The sequence below is a fragment of the Oncorhynchus mykiss genome, chromosome 17 (assembly GCF_013265735.2).
Source record: "Oncorhynchus mykiss isolate Arlee chromosome 17, USDA_OmykA_1.1, whole genome shotgun sequence".
Lineage (NCBI taxonomy): Eukaryota > Metazoa > Chordata > Actinopteri > Salmoniformes > Salmonidae > Oncorhynchus > Oncorhynchus mykiss.
This window is the reverse complement of record NC_048581.1, coordinates 40993201-41013695: the sequence shown is the minus strand read 5'-3', so window position 1 is coordinate 41013695 and position 20495 is coordinate 40993201. Positions and strand designations below refer to the sequence as shown.

The window sequence follows — 20495 nt, the reverse complement described above, 5'->3', positions numbered from 1 at the left end:
GACAATCAGGAATTAGAAGGATCATTCTGCAATTAACACTTGTAATTGCTGTGACGATAGACTGAACTTCTATATGCTTTACAAAATGTAACACAGAAATATCACATTACTGGCACATTCTTTGTTACAGAAAGTAGAACGTTTTGTACTATAAGCTTTTGCTTCATGTAGGCACAGATCTTAGATCACTGTTTAGGGGCAACTGTATCCTACTCTAACCTTGTGTAGAAGTTACCCATAGACACAGATCTAGGATCAGCACAAAACTGATGTTAGATCATTGTTTAGGGGCAACTTTATCCTACACTAACCTTGTGTAAAAGTTACCCGTAGACATAGATTTAGGATCCGAATCAAATCAAATCCTAACTATAACCATTAGGTGGTAAAGCTTTATTTTACTCCCACCTTTTTGATGGTGATGATGGCCTCTTGCGTGTCACTGTCGGTGGTGACTTTGAAGAGTTCCCCGCCCTCCTCATCTTTGATCAGGTAGCTCATGTCTGTGTTCTCCCCCATGTCTGCGTCCGTGGCGATCACCCTCCCCACCGGCGTCCCCACGGCTGCCCCCTCAGACATTGAAAACTGGTACATCTCTGAAGAAGAGGAGTGGGGAGGTGGAGAAGGTGGAGGGAGACATTTGTGTAAGAAGAGGAGAGAAGGTGGAGGAGGTGAAGATTAGGGGAAGCATGAGGAGAAGGAGGAAGATGAGGAGGAGGAGGATAATATTTGGGAAGGAGAGTAAGAGGAAGAAGAGAAGTAGATGATGAAGACGGTTGGTAGGTGGAGGAAGAAAGACAGATGCCTTCAATACATAAGCCCACAATTTACTCTATGTATGAGCACTTCCATAATCAGCAAAAAGAGAATTCACCCAGGATCTTTATTCTGTAGAGACAACAACCTAGTGACTCATGCATCCATCCACCCCCAGTGTTTGACCCATAATCCCATTGGTACTCACGATTCAATGCCCTATGTGCTATATCTTTAACTAAAGCCTAAAGGAATGTGTGTGTCCACAGGCGTGAAGGAAGCTAAAGTAACTGCACTGCCTAAAAATAGTAAAGCACCCTTTTGCTGGCTCTAACTGCCTCCCAATCAGTTTGCTGCCTGTTCTTAATGAACCAATGGTGAAGATTGTGTTTGACCAAATAGAATGCTATTTTTCTGAGAACAAGTTAAAGTAGGGATAGGCGTCCTGTCAACAGGGCAGTTTTAAATCATGCAGTGCCGTGTGTCACAAAATCGCAGATTTTAGAGAAACAACAAATATCGGTACATATAAGTGTCTTATATCGGCTGAAAGCTTACATTCTTGTTAATTTAACTTCGCTGTATTTCCACGCGTTCAATTTGTGATTGAACCCCAGGCTGTAGTGACCCCATAACACTGCGGTGCAGTGCCTTAGATCACTGTGCCACCCGAGAGGCCATAATCCTGTGCTTTTCTAATAAAACTATGTATCCTCTTACCCCCATACAGTATTTTGAAATGGCTAAGAAGTTATAGAGCAGAAAATAATCATATAGGCGACAGCCAAGAGATGGACTAAATCAGCTTATGTGAGATGAAGAGACTAGAGTGTCATGACTGGAAGAGAAGAAATCAAGTACAACACACTTAAACTCAAGACCGTTATCTGATACAAGTAATGTTGGTCATCTCATAAGAATGGGAAATGAGGAAAAACACTCACAGCTACTATTCACCAGGGTTGGGATCAATTCCAATTAAATTAGATATTCCAATTCAAATCTTGATTTCACTCATGAAGTGGAGAATTCAATTTGAATTTCAACAATCTTCAAATTATGGAATTGGAATTAAACTGTTTGAATTTTTGACATTGAATTGTAATCATAAAACCTTAAATCTTTGGAATTGAATTGGAATTCAATATTTGTAAATTTCCCAATTAGTGTAATTGGTATATCAAATGTACTGAAGGATTTGTTTTAAATCATTTCAAAATATATTTCTATATGTTCAGTATAGCTAGGCTGTCTGAACAGTGACATATGGCAGCCATATTATTATTATTTGACCCTGCTGGTCATCTATGAACATTTGCACATCTTGGCCATGTTCTGTTATAACCTCCACCCTGCACAGCCAGAAGAGGACTGGCCACCCCTCATAGCCTGGTTCCTCTCTAGGTTTCTTCCTAGGTTCTGGCCTTTCTAGGGAGTTTTTCCTAGCCACCGTGCTTCTACACCTGCATTGCTTGCTGTTTGGGGTTTTTAGGCTGGGTTTCTGTACAGCACTTTGAGATATCAGCTGATGTAAGAAGGGCTTTATAAATACATTTGATTTGATTAACAGACCATGTGCTGGTATTGTGCATGTGGTTTACAAGATAACTACACTTTTAGTTCCACGAAGACGTCAAGTATACACTAGAAAAGGTTCTTAACGTTTCTGAATCATGTACTAGTGTCATAGGTAGGATTTTGTTTCACCAGGAAACACATGTTGAAGACATCCTCATCCTTTTACTGAGGACCAATGTGAAATGTACAATACATATTTATATGTCCGTTGTGAAATAGAATTTGTCTATTTTTTGCTGTTGTATAGTACTGCTTTGGTTCAAGTTTGTTCACTTGAGTTTCATTTATACAAGACACTGAGAAATAAAAAAGAAAAGTATCAGAATTCTAAATTACAGGAAAATGTTGCAGCCTTTTATTTTCCAAGGCCCTGTTTAAATTCTTTAGACAGACATCCTTCCTTTCTTGTTTCCATAAGCTTAGCAGATATCTATAAGTGATTGGATAAGCTTAAGCAAGGTCAGCAACCTATTAATTTCACCAGGTCAGATCTGTTAGTACTTAAAGAAAGGTATGAAGGAAGGATGCATTTCTGAAGTATTCAAACAGGACCCTCTATATTGATAACCGGGTTCCATTACGGCCTTTCTCCAGCTGATACATTACGAATGTCAACAGCATAAATCCATACCACTGGAATAAAAAAATTGTTAATCAGCTCTATTGATTCTGTGCCTTATCATATGCAGACATATGGAAACTCCCAAAACCACTTTCATCAGTTAATTGCTTAACCCTTCTAAGCCAAGTGTTAGACCTGTGGATAAATATAAGTGAAATTATTTTCTCCAAGTGCTTCTGGACACTCCATGTAGACTGATACTTATATTACTGATGGGTGTAAGTGCACTGCAAGCATATATCTCGTCCCGCCTCTTAATAAGAGAGTGACTCACTCTGCGGAAAGCGTGGTGGGTTGTCATTAACATCTGTGATAACTATGGTCACTGTGGTGGAGCCGGAGAGACCGCCCATTTGGCCTGCCATGTCAGTTGCCTTGACGACCAGCTCATAGCGATCCTGCTTCTCCCGGTCCAGATCTGCCACGGCCGTCCGAATCAGTCCTGATATGAGAGAAAGAGGGGGGGGGGGGTGTATGGAGGGAGAGAGAGACGCCGAAAGGGAAAGGTCACGTTAGCGCTTAGCTCTCAGATGTGATAGCCTGCTAAATCTTCTCTAGTAGCGAATATCAACTTCAGTTAAGCACTCTATTAGAGGCACAAGTGCGGCACATTCCATTTCACCCTCTCAGCTCGTCTTGATAGAGTAGATTGTGTCACATCTGTGCCTCCATGCTTATATCATTACGGCTGAGCTGTATTAAAATGAATAATATATAGGGGCCAGAATGAAGGCACACACCACTGAAGAATGTTCCGGCGAAAAATCCAGTGCTCGTCTTTCACTGGCAATCTAGGAGGAGTGGATTTAAGATAGAAAACCAAGACAATCTTATGACTTCTCTTCATGTGATGTGAGTGAGCATTTTGTGAAGTTCCGACGCTTTAACAATAACATAAATATACTCTACCGTTCAAAAGTTTGGGGTCACTTTAGAAATGTCCTTGTTTTTGAAAGAAAAGCATGTTTTTTGCTTTTCAAATTGATCAGAAATACTGTTTAGGCATTGTTAATGTTGTAAAGGACTATTGTAGCTAGAAACTGCATTTTTTTAAATGGAATATCTACATAGGCGTAGAGAGGCCCATTATCAGCAGCTATCACTCCTGTGTTCCAATGACACGTTGTGTTATCTAATCCAAGTTTATCATTTTAAAAGCTCTTTTGCAATTATGTTAGCACAGCTGAAAACTGTCGTGCTGATTAAAGAAGCAATAAAACTGTCCTTCTTTAGAATAGTTGAGTATCTGGAGCATCAGTATTTGTTGGTTTGATTACAGGCTCAAAATGGCCAGAAACAAATAACTTTCTTCTGAAACTCAATAGTATATTCTTGATCTGAATTTGATCTATTCCATGCAAGAAATTGCCAATAAACTGAAGATCTCATACAACGCTGTTTACTACTCCCTTCACAGAACAGCGCAAATTGGCTCTAACCAGAATAAAAAGAGGAGTGGGAGGCCCCGGTGCACAACTGAGCAAGAGGACAAGTACATTAGAGTGTCTAGTTTGAGAGACAGACACCTCACAAGTCCTCAATTGGCAGCTTCATTAAATAGTACCCGCAAAACACCAGTCTCAACGTCAACAGTGATGAGGTGACTCCGGGATGCTGGCCTTCTAGGCAGAGTTGCAAAGAAAAAGCCATATATCAGAATGGCCTAAGAGTATTTCAAAACAGAAAAAGGAAATTCTAAATCAGAGAAGGTTGTGAATTTCTTCTCCTTTCAGTGCAATTTCCATCTGTATATATTTATTTTCATACCGATCCCAGACTCACTGAACGAGATGATAATGTAAAGAGTCAACTTTCTGGTCAAATAGTGGGAGCTGTGTGCTGCTGACTAATGCAATTATATTCCCTGGTGGGATATCTGCATCAAATTCCATTGTTGCATTGCCCGAGTTGATGGCATCTCTCCCAGTGCCTTGCATTGTGCTTGTCTGCTAGACACACAACTTAGAGATTCCACTCACATTCAACATCAAGTAGCTGCAGGCAATGTTTGTATGTCAGCATAGTCAAATTCAGTTGCGGGATATAGAGGCACATAATATTGCTTTCAAGAACCAAGGGCATGGGAGACATCATAAATTCAGCTTTTTGCATCAGCTCTTTCGTAGTAAGATCTCATTCAACTCAATCAAATGTTCCTTGACTGCTAATGTTTGTAACATACTTGAAATTTCATTCCTAAAAAAATATTGCACATCAGTTGTCAATGACTGAGCCCTGCGTGTTTGACTGTTAGTCGCTCTGTATAAGAGTGTCTGCAAATTTACCAAAATGTAAATGTATTTTTATGACAGGGTAGTGAGATCAGAGCTCCAAGAAGTTGTTATATCTCTAGAAATGTATGGAATATAATTAAGTAGAATCCTTAGGCTTTTATCCTGAGAAGTAACTCAAACTTGAACTTCAATACCAAATACCATAGTGAAGTTAAAATACATTCAAATGACATACCATTCCTTTAAAAAACCCTCACATGTAAGTCATTGTTCATGGATCCAGAAAGATAGTTAAGGATTAACACTTTTGAGTGACCGCGACAAAATTTATGAGGTGAAATTCTCAGCTGTTCTGTTCTTTTACCTGCACCTACACTACATGACCAAACGTATGTGGACACCTGCGCATCGAACATCTCATTCCAAAGTCATGAACATTAATATGTAGTTGGTCCTCCATTTGCTGCTATAACAGCCTCCACTCTTCTGGGCAGTCTTTCCACTAGATGTTGGAATATTACTGCGGGAACTTGCTTCCTTGCAGTCACAGTTAGTAAGGTTGTGCACTGAGGTTGGGCGATTAGGCCTGGCTCGCAGTCGGCGTTCCAATTCATCCCAAAGGTGTTTGATGGGGTTTGAGGTCAGGGCTCTGTCCAGGCCATTCAAGTTCTTCTACACCAATCTTGACAAACCATTTCTGTATGGACCTCTCTTTGTGCACGGTGGCATTGTCATGCTGAAACAGGAAAGGGCCTTCCCCAAACTGTTGCCACAAAGTTGGAAGCCCAGAATCATCTAGAATATTATTGTATGCTGTAGCGTTAATATTTCCCTCTTCCGGAACTAAAGGGCCTAGCTCGAACCATGAAAAACAGCCCCAGATCATTATTCGTCCTCCACCAAACAGTTGGCACTATACATTCTGGCAGGTAGTATTCTCCTGGCATCTGCAAAAAACAGATTCGTCCTTCGGACTGCCAGATGGGGAAGCGTTCATCACTCCAGAGAACTCATTTCTACTGCTCCAGAGTCCAATGGCTGCAAGCTTTACACCACTCCAGCTGACTCTTGGCATTGCGCACGGTGATCTTAGGCTTGTGTTCAGCTGCATGGAAATTTCATGAAGCTTCCGAAGAACAGCTATTGTGCTGACGTTGCTTCTAGAGGCAGTTTGGAACTCGGTAGTTAGTGTTGCAACCGAGGAAAGACGATATTTAGAAACTTTGCGCTTCAGCACTCGGCTGTCCTGTTCACTGAGCTTGTGTGGCCTACCACTTTGCGACTGAGCTGTTGTCACTCCTAGAGGTTTCCACTTCACAATAACAGCACTTACAGTTGACTGGGGCAGCTCTAGCAGGTCATACATTTTAACTGACTTGTTGGAAAGGTGGCATCCTATGACGGTACCACTTTGAAAGTCACTGAGCTTTTCAGTAAGGCCATTCTACTGTGAATGTTTGACTATGGAGATTGGATGGTGGCGGGCATGATTTTATACACATATCAGCAACGGGTGTGGCTGAAATAGCCGAATCCACTAATTTGAAGAGGTGTCCACTTACTTACAAATACATAGTGTATTTGAACTGATTGTGAATAAAAAATGATCTATGAGTCTGAGGCAGGGCCATTCATAAAAATGCATAAAAATGATCCAACGCCGCTGAGGCAAGACCATTCATCATCTAGGCACAACCGAATCAAAGTGGGAAGACCAAAAAATGAATCATTGAAAGTAGGGGGTACATTTGCAGACAACACAAACCTTGGAATATGCCTGAGAGACTACAGTTCATGCCCATGTACCTCAGACAAAGAGGGAATTCACCCAAATGTGCTGACTGGTAGATACAATCAGTTTTCTCAACAGACTGTAATATAACACTTCAGAGATGTAATGATAACTATTTCATTTCAATACCTATTCTTAGATTTTGAGAAGTATAAGTATACAATATGAGGTATGAGACAAGAAATACATAAACTCACTATTTGCTGATTCATTATTATTTCCTTGGATAAAGTATCCAGGACCTCTGTACCAGGTGGTGTCAGAGGAAGGCCCTAAAACTTGTCAAAGACTCCAGTCACCCAAGTCATAGACTGTTCTCTCTGCTACCGCACGGCAAGCGGTACCAGAGCGCCAAGTCTGGGACCAAAAGGCTCCTTAACAGTTTCTACCCCCAAGCCATAAGACTGCTGAATAGTTCCTGTAATCAAATGGCTACCCGGACTACTTGCATTGACCCCCTTATTTAATTATTATTTATTCTCTATTGCACAGGCTGGATGTACACTCACTGGACTCTAACCTCACACTCACACACACACACACACACTCCTTCACACTCTTCACATACGCTGCTGCTACTCTTTGTACCCCTACCAAAATGTATATATTACCTCAATTACCTCGACTAACCCCTGTATATTGATTCGGTACCCCTTATATTTAGACTTGTTATTGTTATTTATTGTGTTACTATGTTTCCTTTAGTTTATTGAGCACATTTTTCTTACTTACTTTTAAAAAATCTGCGTTGTCGTGTAGTAAGCATTTCACGGTAAGGTGTCACGAATACAATTTCATTTGTAATTTGTAAAACTACAAGTCTGTGAGACTGCCCTTACCCTTACCCGTCTGTGAGTCTGCCCTTACTCTTACCTGTCTGTCTGTCCACTGTGAAGAACCTCTCTCCGTCCAGCACGCTGTACACAACCCTGGCACTGCTCCCGTATGTAGGATCATCTGCATCCGACGCAGTGACCTTCATCACCGATGTTCCTGCAGGAGAATTACATGTCAGAACAGCACAATAACACAACGCTTCAGGACGGCCAGGTGAGCCCTCCACTCATACAAACAGATAGTGAATCAGTGAGGAAGAGGAACCACGAGACAGAGAGAGTGGGGAGGCTGGAAAGGCTGTGGAGCCATTTCAGTTCCTCAAAATAATATACGTGTTATTTCAGGACACCTCCCCTTCGTGACCAAGTGTTCTCCCCTTCATAGGACAACAAGCTGTGTCTTTCGAGATGAAAGAGAACATTAAGACATTTAACAACTCTATTTTCAAAGACTGATGAAAGAACGTGATAAATCGAAGAAACATTTAACAGTGATTACAACCACATATGGACATGAATAGTTTCCATGATGACTTTAAAATTGTGATTTATTGGGGAACACAGTTGTTTCATTGAAGCATAATTGTCGCTCTGTTCCAAGTCAATTGTGTGTGTAGCCACAGGCCTCTGGCACTACAATGCAAAGGCCATATTTACATTTCGTCACACATTTTAGCCAAAGCAAAGCCCTAAGCACATAAAGCTTAATGAGCCTGAGTCCTGTGGGGAAAGGAAGCTAAACTTGCCTTTTAGCTTGTTAGCCATTTCTCTGTGGAGAAACACCTTGAATGGGGTGACTGGGTTTGTGGCAGCAATGGCCCCTCAAGGAAAGAGAGTCGGCCTCCATCCCAGGCCAAGATATAGGTAATTACTGACAGCTGGTGTTGTCCACAAAAGGTCACAGCTGTAGTCTTTCCCAGAGCCCTGTCATGCTACTGTCCAGTCGCATAATGACCGTATGATAATGATGCTAATTAGCAGGATGTGTCAGCGCTCTGTTTGTTTCCTGTCATGGTGGTGTAAGGAAAAGGACAGTGGATTATCATTAAAAGCCACCCAGCCATTACCACAGGTTTTTTTTTCGTTTCTCTCGCTAGCAGGGCCGCAAAGTTTCTCCACAGTGACTTGCGCCAGCAATTAGCAAAGCTAGCTAAAGTAAATGTTCTCTGCAATGGTACGGAACTAAAGCCTGGGAATTCTGTGATGTGCTTGAACTTTAAGCTAGCGTCCTATTATTGCACTGCTAAATCCTTGTGATCAGTGTAGCTCTTTAAATTGAACCTAATTCCCGCTTAGAGTTCATATTTCAACTCCCTTTGGATTATTCAATGGCTGGATCTATTGATGCTGTTCGAATGAGGTCTTTAAGCGTGTACTGTGTTGTATGCTACCATCATTATCACTGCTACGAACAGTCTTGATCTCCTTACAGCGAAACATAATATAAGCTCGGGAGATCAGGGTGGTTGGTACGGGGCTAAAAGTAGATACCCTGCCTATCCTCAAATATCAGGTTTTCTGTCATTGTCTGGCTGGTATCAATTTGAAACTGTCCTTATCACCTTAGAAACAGAAGGCATTACAGCAGATAACTTTTTTTGCATTGCTGGAAATAGGGGGGTTGTCCATTTTTGCATACCTGGTTGTGCACTGGTAAAGCAGAGCAGCCATTCCCTTTCATGGGATTACTTTCTTATCTTAATTTTCCCCAGGTAATAATCAGCGTGACGCTCAGCTGTTTCGGGGCTGCCTGGGTGCGAGGCGGCTGGAAGAACTATATAAATGCAAATGCTACGTTATTGTGTATATATTAAAAAAAAGGTGAAGTAGGAGTAAGTCTGCAGCAGCTAGAGTCGTTACTAATGCCTTGGCTGGCCTCAGCTCTCACAAGCAGAAGCAGCTAAGGCATTAGTTATCGGCTGTGGGGTTTGTCAGTCTTAAGCAGATTCCACTTTGTGACAGCCTCAAGAGAATTTCAATAAAAGTTATTGACTAACCCAATAGGTAAACAACAAAATGTTACAGTAATGAGAAAAGTATTTTAATGAAGAAAGCGCCCATTATTCATTATCTAAAGATTCGTTTTGCCCGCTCTCTAAATAGAAGCGGATGAGTAAATTGCTTTGAGATGAGACGGAAGGTAGTGCAGTAATTTATTTCCTTTTTTTTAACAGCGTAATGGCAGATATACACTAAGTGCACATATTTTTTTTTAACAAGCATGTTTACCTGTTTGTTTGTGGATCTTTCTCGTATTCAGCCGAGTTTCACATTGAATGTTTTCAATCTCTGGCTACTGTAGGTTTGGAAAGACCTATTAGCTATTAGCGTGTCCTGGCCATTAATGTTGCATATACTATGGAACCTCATATCACTGCTCCACCAGAATGAAAGGCATTCTGAAACCTATGTCTGCATACCAAATTGCAACCTATTCCCTAGAACGTGCACTCCTTTTGACGAGGCCCAATAGGGCTCTTGTCAAAAGTAGTCCAAATAGTGCACTATGTAGGGAATAGGGTGCCATTTGGGACGCACAGCTATGTAATATCAATGTACCAGCATCGCACATACATCACTATTCATGCTCAGCAATGGCATTGATGTTACATCAGCTAGCAGATATGGACTGCATATCCCTGCCAATTTCAAACTTAAGACACACAACTCGGAGGTAGATGCAGTTTAGTCTTTGAATGGGAAAGAGACTATGTATCTCCGAGGAAATGTATCAGGAAACAGTCCCTGCCACTTTGCGAAGATCTCAGAATTGTGTTGTCACAATGGCAATATGAACATAATTTCTTTGAAACTTATCGTTCTGACCATGGTTGAAGCAATCAAATCAAATGTATCTTATGAAGCCATTTATACATCAGCAGTTGTCACAAAGTACTGTATCTGGCCTCATCTCCATTGCTTCTTCGTTGTCTAATGTGGACATGAACGGGGGAGTCTGGCATACCATTACCCATCACAGATCTAACTACTTTACACCCTTCTCAGTTGAAACAGTTGAGGAAAATTAGTAGTGACTGGCTGTGTCATAAAAGATACATTAAAGGGTGCTTAATTTCTGTCGTACAAACACCCCCGCCTAAATGTCACCTCTCAGCTTTCAAGCTGTCTGTCTCTCAGTGGAAAAAGCGTGGAGTGGTGAACTGCATATTTCACAGATGCTCTGCAACGGCGTCCAATAAGCACACTGGACAACAATGCAAAATGTGGCGCTTTCGAATGCTTATTACCTAGTAATAGCATGTTAGTTACTAAGTAGTACAGTGTTCACAACAAAAAATGAGGTCAAATCCCGCGTCAGTGTTTTAAAACGTCTAATAGTTCAACGAGCTAGGTGTGTGGAGTGTGTCTGAGTAATTGTACCCTCCGTGATTTACTGTACTGGGGATGAAAATACATAGGCTATTGAGGAAGATACGTGCGAAAATGAAAGCTCTAATAAAAAAAACAAATTTTAAGGCCAGCTCCTCTGGAACGAATGGAGGGTTTTGGTGTGATATATTTATTTTTCGCACCTACTGGCAAGATTTATGCACGGGTCGGTTTTAATGGCACAAACACAGTCTGTTCAAACGGCTTCCCACAGCATTCTGCACTCATGGGGAGATGGTTCAATTACCGTGTGGGGAGCTGGAAGAGAGTGCCATGTGTGAGACACTAGACTGACAGCTATTTAAGGGGCAGCCTCGTAAAAGAGATTTGTGCCCATCTCCGGCGCGGCGGTGATGGCTGCACGGTGGCACTGGATAATGCGGCACCCTCCCCTAGTCCGGCCCACCCTAATCTGCAGGACCGAGTGCTCCCTTCCCATATTATGGATAATTTAGTAAAACCATAAAAGCCTAGGTGTTTTCACATGAAAAGTTATTTCTCCACTACTTTCAGTTGTGATTCATTCCTCAGCATTCCGCATAAAGGTGAGGAAGGAAAAAAAAGTGGAGGGAAAAAAATTACTGTCATAAAAGTCAATGGCCTGCTTACTGAGGTCCCTATGAGGATTTAGTGATAATATTTCCCATCTGCCGCGACAGAAAAATAAATCTAGCCTTTATTAGCCCGTACCTTGGTTCTTTTATTAGATTGTGTCATTATTTGTTTAGTAGACAGTATTGTGGAGCCGTGACCTTCGGTTGGCTCCTGTGAACCACATCTACTGTTCAGTTTGAAAGTAATCGATTTAATGCTTACAGTGCAGAGTAGGCACTAGCGCGGCCAGGGGACCTAGGAACATAGCGAAAATGTTGCTGAATAATGCAATAGGCAATACGAACATAATCTCTTTGAAACAATAAACTGTACTGGAATCGGGTTAACAAACCTGTGTGTGTAATGAAATGTATCAGTTGAATATTCTTTACTGCACATCCAAAAGACTGCCACTACTAACATGTCTGGGTCATTTTACTCAAGGCATGAAAAATATCCCTTGAAAGCGTCTCTGCCTGCTCTACATTTGTCCATCCAGCTCTCCCAGGTGACACATCAGATTTCCCCACTTCCATGTCTATTCATGCTCAGCCAATCTCCTGACACGTCAAAACCAATGAGTTACAACGCAGGGCTTGAGTCTATAACACTGAATGTTCCTCGGCTCACAAATATACCTGGATGTGGGCCATATTGATCGAGACACGTGGCCACCATATCCCATTCCTCTTCTCTGTGATCTCTCTCATTTCACATCTCTCCTGCACTTAGCCCAGATAGGCTGGCGCTGTCATAACTGTGACCTCCACAAGCTACAGTTCTCCACAGCCTTCCACAGCATCCAAAGGTTATATGACCATATGAGTGATGATTACTTTAGTCTCTACTAGACCTGTGGTGGGATTCCACTAAGAGGCTGCTCTCTTGTGTGCTGATCTGTGCTCTACGCAAAGCCATGTGCTGTGCCCTGTCAATCAACACAAGCAGCATCAGGTAGGGGTTAGATGGCTGTGACACAAATCTAATTTCCTGGCTTGTCTTTGCTGTCCAGCGTCCCCTTAGAAGAGAACCACATTAGTCACAGGATTAACGCAGCGCAAAAAAGTTCACGCAACGTTCACCCAGCGACTCTCCAGTCAGAGAGATGGCTCTGCTTCTCACTGTGTTGATCTTTGGGGTCACTGTGAGGATGTCTCGTGTGCAAATACCACTTAAAAGCATACACACGACTACAATTTGAGAAATGCTTTCTTGCTGTTTCTACCAGACCTGGGTTCAAATCCTATTTTAAATTATTTTAAAATACTATATCTGTGCTTGATTGAGCCTTCCTGGCTAAATGGACTAATACAATAGTCCAACAACTGCAAACCCCACCCATTGGCACTTCAGGCAGGGTAGAGCAAACACTCAAATACTTCATAAGATTTCAATAGTATTTGAAGCCAGGTCTTTTCTAATTATGGGCCCTTGCAGAGTATAGGGCCCTACAAAAAGTTGTTACCGGGCAGATGTGAAGATTCACCTTTTCTGTTAGGTCAAGGAGCATGACCTTTTGAGGATAATGGTTCAGAGATTATTGGAAGATGCAGGTTACAGGTCGTGTGGATGAACACTAATGACCATTGTCCAATGAGGTTTGTCTTTGGTCCTATTGATCCATATGGATATTTTAGACACAAAATACAAATTTGCCTCAAGTCCAGAAAAGTTAAGCACCATTGTGTTCATGAAGAGCAACGTGTGAGAATTATCCCTAGTGCTGTGGATCCTTGAAAACGTACAGAACAAATTTGACAACTTTTTCATGTAGTATTTTTTTTTTAAACTCTAGGAACTCAATGCAACATCTAAGTATTTAAACCACTACTATGGATGGCATAGTCCGAAAGAGTGGGGAGATGGATGACATTCAAATGTGACTTGTTTCAGGAAACTAGGCGTATGTCACGCGTCACTACTTCACAGGAGAGCCATTTGAATGTAAACTTTTTGGGCAGAAATGGCTTCTGGAACATGTGAACTTTCATGTGCCTTAATATCAAACTTGTATGCTATAATTAAATACAAATACAATGGTTAAATCACAAGATTAGTTGGTTTAGCCACTGAAAAAGACAGGATTGGCTGAGATAATGGGTGAGCTGGACATGCTGAGAGATGAGTTCGGATTGGTCTGCCATGTTGCACGCTTCTGTCTATAACATGAACTGGTCAATATGTCAAGGTAATCCTTTCTAACCCAGCTTTTTTTTAAAGATATCACATAGTAGAACTGCAAAAATGTTGCTCTCCACTTTCTGAAGGACCGAGTTTTGAAATCAGTGGAATGCCCGATGGAATTACTGTAGTGTATGATAGCTAAGGAGATGGAGAAGATTCTGGCATGTGATTGCAAATATGTAGAGGGAGTCGAAAAGTGAACAAGCAGAAGGCTGGTGTATAAAACACCTGTCTCCAGATTTCATCTTCAAAGTAAGAGTAACCATGGCATCTGTGACAGAGAGGGAGAAATGTCCATCCATGTACGGGTAAGATAGCTACATTTTCAGATATTACATGTTTGTAATTTAGTCAGAAAGTATTTTTCATTTCAAGTTAAAGCCTACTGTTAGCTAGCAAGCTAATGTTATTCGGCTGGCTCGCTAGCAAACGTTAAATGTATGATCTGTGTAGTAATATTATTTGTATCTCAGATCCATTTGCATTGCTAGGTATAGCCTAATGTTAGCTAGCTAGCTAACATTGAACCTAGTTGGTTAGTCACAGTTGAAGTCGGATATTTACATACAGCTTAGACAAATACATTTAAGCTCTGTTTTAAAAATTCCTGATATTTAATCTTAGTAAAAAAAATCCCTTTCTTAGGTAAATTAGGATCACCACTTTATTTTAAGAATGTGAAATGTCAGAATATTAGTAGAGAGAGAATGATTTATTTCCGCTTTTATTTATTTCATCACAGTCCCAGTGGGTCAGATGTTTACATACACTCAATTAGTATTTGGTAGCATTGCCTTTAAATTGTTTAACTTGGGTCAAACATTTTGGGTAGCCTTCCACACGCTTCCCACAACAAATTGGGTGAATTTTGGCCCATTCCCCCTGACAGAGCTGGTGTAACTGAGTCAGGTTTTTAGGCCTCCTTGCTCGCACATGCTTTTTCAGTTCTGCCCACACGTTTCTATGGGATTTGTGGTCAAGGCTTTGTGATTGCCACTCCAATACCTTGACTTTGTTGTCCTCAAGCCATTTTGCCTCAACTTTGGAAGTATGCTTGGGGTCATTGTCCATTTGGAAGACCGATTTGCGACCATGCTTTAACTTCCTGACTGATGTCTTGAGATGTTGCTTCAATATATCCACGTAATTTTCCTACCTCATGAGCTATCTATTTTGTGAAGTGCACCAGTCCCTCATGCAGCAAAGCACCCCCACAACATGATGCTGCCACCCCAGTGTTTCAAGGTTGGGATGGTGTTCTTCGGTTTGCAAGCCTCCCCCTTTTCCCAACAAACATAACGATGGTCATTATGGCCAAACAGTTATATTTTTGTTTCATCAGATCAGAGGAAATTTCTCAAAAAAGTACGATCTTTGTCCCCATGTGCAGTTTCAAACCGTAGTCTGGCTTTTTTTATGGCGGTTTCGGAGCAGTGGCTTCTTCCTTGCTGAGCGGCCATTCAAGTTATGTCAATATAAGACTTGTTTTACCGTGGATATAGATACTTTTTTTGCACCAAAGTATGTTCATCTCTAGGAGACAGAACGCGTCTCCTTCCTGAGCGGTATGACGGCTGCGTGGTCCCATGGTGTTTACACTTGCGCACTATCGTTTGTACAGATGAACGTGGTAAAAAAATATGTATTGAGTCATGCACAAAGTAGATGTCGAAACCGACTTGCCAAAACTACAGTTTGTTAACAAGAAATTTGTGGAGTGGTTTTAAAACAAGTTTTAATGACTCCAACCTAAGTGTATATAAACTTCTGACTTCAACTGTACCTGCAGATTCATGCAGGGTAGTAACATTATGAGTTAGGATTATGGTTCATTGTTTAGCTAGCTTGCTAGCTAGCTACAAGTCTAAACAAAAAATTCCACTATGCAAATAACCATTTCATTAGAATGTTCATGATGTCACTGCGTCATCCGTCGATAAATGTAGCTGGTAAATTCGCACTGGCTATTTATTCCGATTTCAGAGCGCACTCGGCAGAACGAAGAATAACTGACAAAGTTACGAATGCTCAACACCCGTTGAATAGGGCCAGTGTCAGTAACGTTGGCAAAATAAATGTTGCCAGCAGCACAGTTACAGTCACCAATGCTCTGGATAACATAAAAACAGCCTAACCAGCTCTGGTAGGGCGAGTAAAATGGTCAGAGTGAGCTGTTCTCGCAGAAGTAGCTAACAAGCTAGCCAACGTTAGCCAGTTAGCCTGGGTGCTTGACTGCTGTTAGGTCAGAACTGTTAGGTCAGAACCCTACTCCTCGGCCAGTGCATCCAGTGAGATTGTGTGCTCTGAATGCTCCGAAAGCGAAACGCTCTGAATTTACAAACGAACCATCTAACAACACACTGAGTTTATGAAAGCCCAGAGCGCACTCTGGCCCTCCAGATTGAATTTACGAACACACCGTAGTATATACCAGCCTTTAGTGTTGAAATCTTTCGTTGTTTGGTACATGGCCTTACATGTGAATCCTTAAAGAGATGGGTGGGGATAAGGCTTAAGAGGGTATGAACGATGCTGAATGGATGCAGAAAAGAAGTGGTCTCCAGTAGGTTTACCAAAATATTCAAGGACATTTTCTCAAAAGTGAGGTTACAAGTTTATCAACTGTCAAAGCAGAATTACTTTCCCATTGTTCCTCAACTGTGGTGTATGATATACCACTTTCTAGCTCTGAGTCTCTAATTTTATCCAATGTAAAAAAAAACATTTCAAATTTTGCTGTATAAGACTGAATCGAGCCGGTCACAAATATTAATAGCTTAGCTTTCTGTAGCGCAAACAAAAGCCAAAGTTTGATCCCATTTAAGCCCCTCTCAATAAGTTATTTTCAAATTGTCAGCACAGAACTAAAAGACTGGTATTTGTTCAAAAGATTTAAAAAAATCCATGTCCCAAACACAGTAAGTTGTTGTGTGGTGTACTGCAATGCCATAGGCAACGCAAAGTACTATTATTGTTTTTCAAGTGTAGTTTTTTCAGAACTGTATTCACACTCTTTGTGTGCTACTGTATACTGCCAGGCTTCCACAGAAAACCCAATCTTACTCTATAAATATCAACAAACAGAGATACACAATGTCCTGCATGCATCAGTACAGTATGTTTGCATCATATATAAAATATAATATTTTTCAGCAAAGTGGGTTTTCCCATCTTGAGTGCACCACTTGAAAAGACAAACCATTCCCTTCTCAGTTGCATAAGCAATGGCAAGGAGCCACGCTGTGAGCGCTTAACCACCTCCTCACTATAGAGCTGGTACACCTACGGAAGTTTGTTTACCCATTACCAACTTCTGAGTGGACTGTGTGAATGAAATGTCCTCTTTCAGAAAGGGTCCATCTCGACACACAAACACAGTTTTTGTCCGAGTGAAATTAGACATATGTGAAAAGCAGCTAGTGCTTTTGGACTTTAAATGGATGGCTGCCCATGACTTGCAAATGGACAGAGGTAGGTAACATTAGCTTTTAACATGGCCAAATAATGTACATTAATGCCAGGAAAATAAAAAAGGAAAAACTATAAAGAGAGATGATGACCTGGTGGTTTTTAAGTGAACAGCCATTAATCAAAAAGGCATAGATAGTCCTCCACACGATGAAGCCTTCTATCTCATGTTACCGTTAGCACTGGCTTCTCACGTTAGCATTGAACCAACTGGCTGACCCCCCAGCGACCCACAATTTGCTGTGCTAGCTGCTGCTTTTACCCAATATATTTTAACAGATACATGGGAGCATAATAGGGCAGCTACACTATACAGTAGGACACTACAGAGACCATGAATGCACCATAGGTGGGCAAAGAGAGTAGCACTCACAAAAAAATGCTAATGCTAACTCGACCACTAATGTTCTGACAATAGAGCCCCTCAGTGGAGCTGTCATAACACCCATAAAACCTAGTGGTCAAACAGGGAATGGTTCCAATAATTTTTTCCACCATACATTTTTCCTATATGGGATTTTAGAAACACTTTTAAAAAATGGCCATGTTTTGTGTAGGCTTACCCTGATGTGACGTTTTGATAACCGTGTAAATCTCTCTCGGACAAGGTGACTTTTATGAGTATTCTATATATATACCACTTTATATACCAAGGTTTGGACACTCATTCAAGGGGTTTTCTTTATTTTTACTATTTTCTACATTGTAGATTAATGTCAAATCTATGTCAAATCTATGAAAAAACATATCTGTAAATGGCCCATCCAACTACTTCATCCCCATACTGTTATTTATTTTAATTAGTTTTGCCCCTTTGCACCCCAGTATCTCTACTTGCATACTCATCTTCTGCACATCTATCACTCCAGTGTTTAAATTGCTATATTGTAATTATTTTGCCACTATGGCCTATTTATTGCCTTACCTCCATTATCCTACCTCATTTGCACACACTGTATATAGACTGTATGTTTGTTTATTCCATGTGTAACTATGTGTTGTTGTTTGTGTCACACTTCTTTGCTTTATCTTGGCCAGGTCGCCGTTGTAAATGAAAACTTGTTCTCAACTAGCCTACCTGGTTAATATAGGTGAACAAAATGGAATCATGTAGTAACCAAAAAAGTGTTAAACAAGTGTTAAAATATATTTTAGATTTTAGATTCTTCAGAGTAGCCACCCTTTGCACACTCTTGGCATTGTCTCAACCAGCTTCACCTGGAATGAATTTCCAACATATGCTGAGCACTTGTTGGCTGCTTTTCCGTCACTCTGCAGTCCAACTCATCCCAAACCATCTCAACTGGCTGGAGGTGTGTTGGGTCAATGTGCTGTTGAAAAACAAATAATGGTTCCACTAAGCGCAAACCAGATGGGATGGCATATCGCTGCAGAATGCTGTGGTATCCATGTTGGTTAAGTGTGCCTTGAATTCTAAATAAATCACAGACAGTGTCACCAGCAAAGCACCCTCACACCATCACACCTCCTTATCCATGCTTCACGGTGGGAACCACAAATGCGGAGATCATCCGTTCACCTTCTCTGTGTCTCACAAAGACAAGGCGGTTGGAACCAAAAATCTCAAATTTGGACTCATCAGACAAAAGGACAGATTTTCACTGGACTAATGTCCATTGCGCGGGTATCTTGGCCCAAGCAAGTCTCTTCTTACTATTGGTGTCCTTTAGTAGTGGTTTCTTTGCAGCAATTCAACCACAAAGGCCTGATTCACACAGTCTCCTCTGAACAGTTGATGTTTGTGTGTCTGTTACTTGAACTCAGTGAAGCATTTATTTGGGCTGCAATTTCTGAGGCTGGTAACTCTAATGAACTTAATCTCTGCAACAGAGGTAACTCTGGGTCTTCCTTTCCTGTGGCTGTCCTCATGAGAGCCAGTTTCATCATAGTGCTTGATGGTTTTTGCGACTGCACAAGTAACTTTCAAAGTTCTTAATGTTCCTTATTGACTGACCTTCGTGTCTTAAAGTAATGATGGACTGTTGTTTCTTCTTGCTTATTTGAGCTGTTCTTGCCATAATATGGACTTGGTCTTTTAGGCACACCTGTTAATCGAAATAAATTCCAGGTGACAAAATCATGAAGATGGTTGAGAGAACGCCAAGTGTGTGCAAAGCTGTCCTTAAGGCAAAGAAAGGGTGGTTACTTTGAAGAATCTCAAACATAAAATATATTTTGAATTGTTTAAGATCACTTCTCTGGTTACTTCATTATTCCATATGTATTATTTCATAATGTTGATGCCTTCACTATTATTCTACAATGTATAAATAGGAAAAATAAAGAAAAACTGGAATGAGTAGGTGTGTCCAGACTGGTACTGTATATGTATGTATATATTTACTCTCAGATTCGAAAATACTCATTAGCATCAAAGTAGACATCATACAAGATGGTACATCATAAGTTATCTCTAGCTGACACCTTTGCTAACAGGTTTTGTGTCCATTTAAAACTTGAACAAGACAGTTAAGATTTGTCCATTTAAAGACATTTAGCCAATGTATTCATTACTACAGTTAGCTAACATTAGATAGATAATCCATAGATTCGTACCTTTGCCTCGATTCAGCAGTCTCGTCCAGATCATCATGGCGTTTGTTGTTTTTTATGATAGCCACATTTGTATGGTAAACACAATATACGAATACATTTATAAAAGTCACCTTGTCCTAGAGAGACTTACACAGTTATCAAAACGTCATGCCAGGGAAAGCTTACACGAAACACAGACTTTGTTTGAAGTGGTTCTAAAAACCCCAATAGGAAAAATTCATTGTGGAAAAATGATTGGAACCATTTCCTTGTTTGACTGCTAGGTTATATTGGAATTATGACTCATACTGTGGTACTCTATATTCATAAACTTTTATCTATCGACATTTTGATCCCTTATCATAAGTATAACCTTCATAACATGTCCTGCAACACCTAACTACCAAGTGCAAACTATGCACCAACTGAAAACTGTCAGTAACTGGGGAATGTGTGTGTGATGATAGATAAGGTATCTGATGCTA

At 40.8% G+C, this 20495-nt stretch overlaps 1 protein-coding gene across 3 annotated transcripts in view; it reads right to left on the bottom strand.

Annotated features, from left to right (window-relative positions):
* Positions 1-20495, bottom strand: part of LOC110493893 (cadherin-22) — a 317355-nt gene that overhangs the window by 71124 nt on the left and 225736 nt on the right. For all 3 annotated transcript variants that reach the window (XM_021568462.2, XM_036949887.1, XM_036949886.1), the window contains 3 exons: positions 7856-7975; positions 3231-3398; positions 409-596 (listed from right to left, as the gene is read on the bottom strand). In XM_021568462.2, the coding sequence (XP_021424137.1) occupies positions 409-596; positions 3231-3398; positions 7856-7975 (476 nt within the window). The remainder of the gene's footprint in view (positions 1-408; positions 597-3230; positions 3399-7855; positions 7976-20495) is intronic.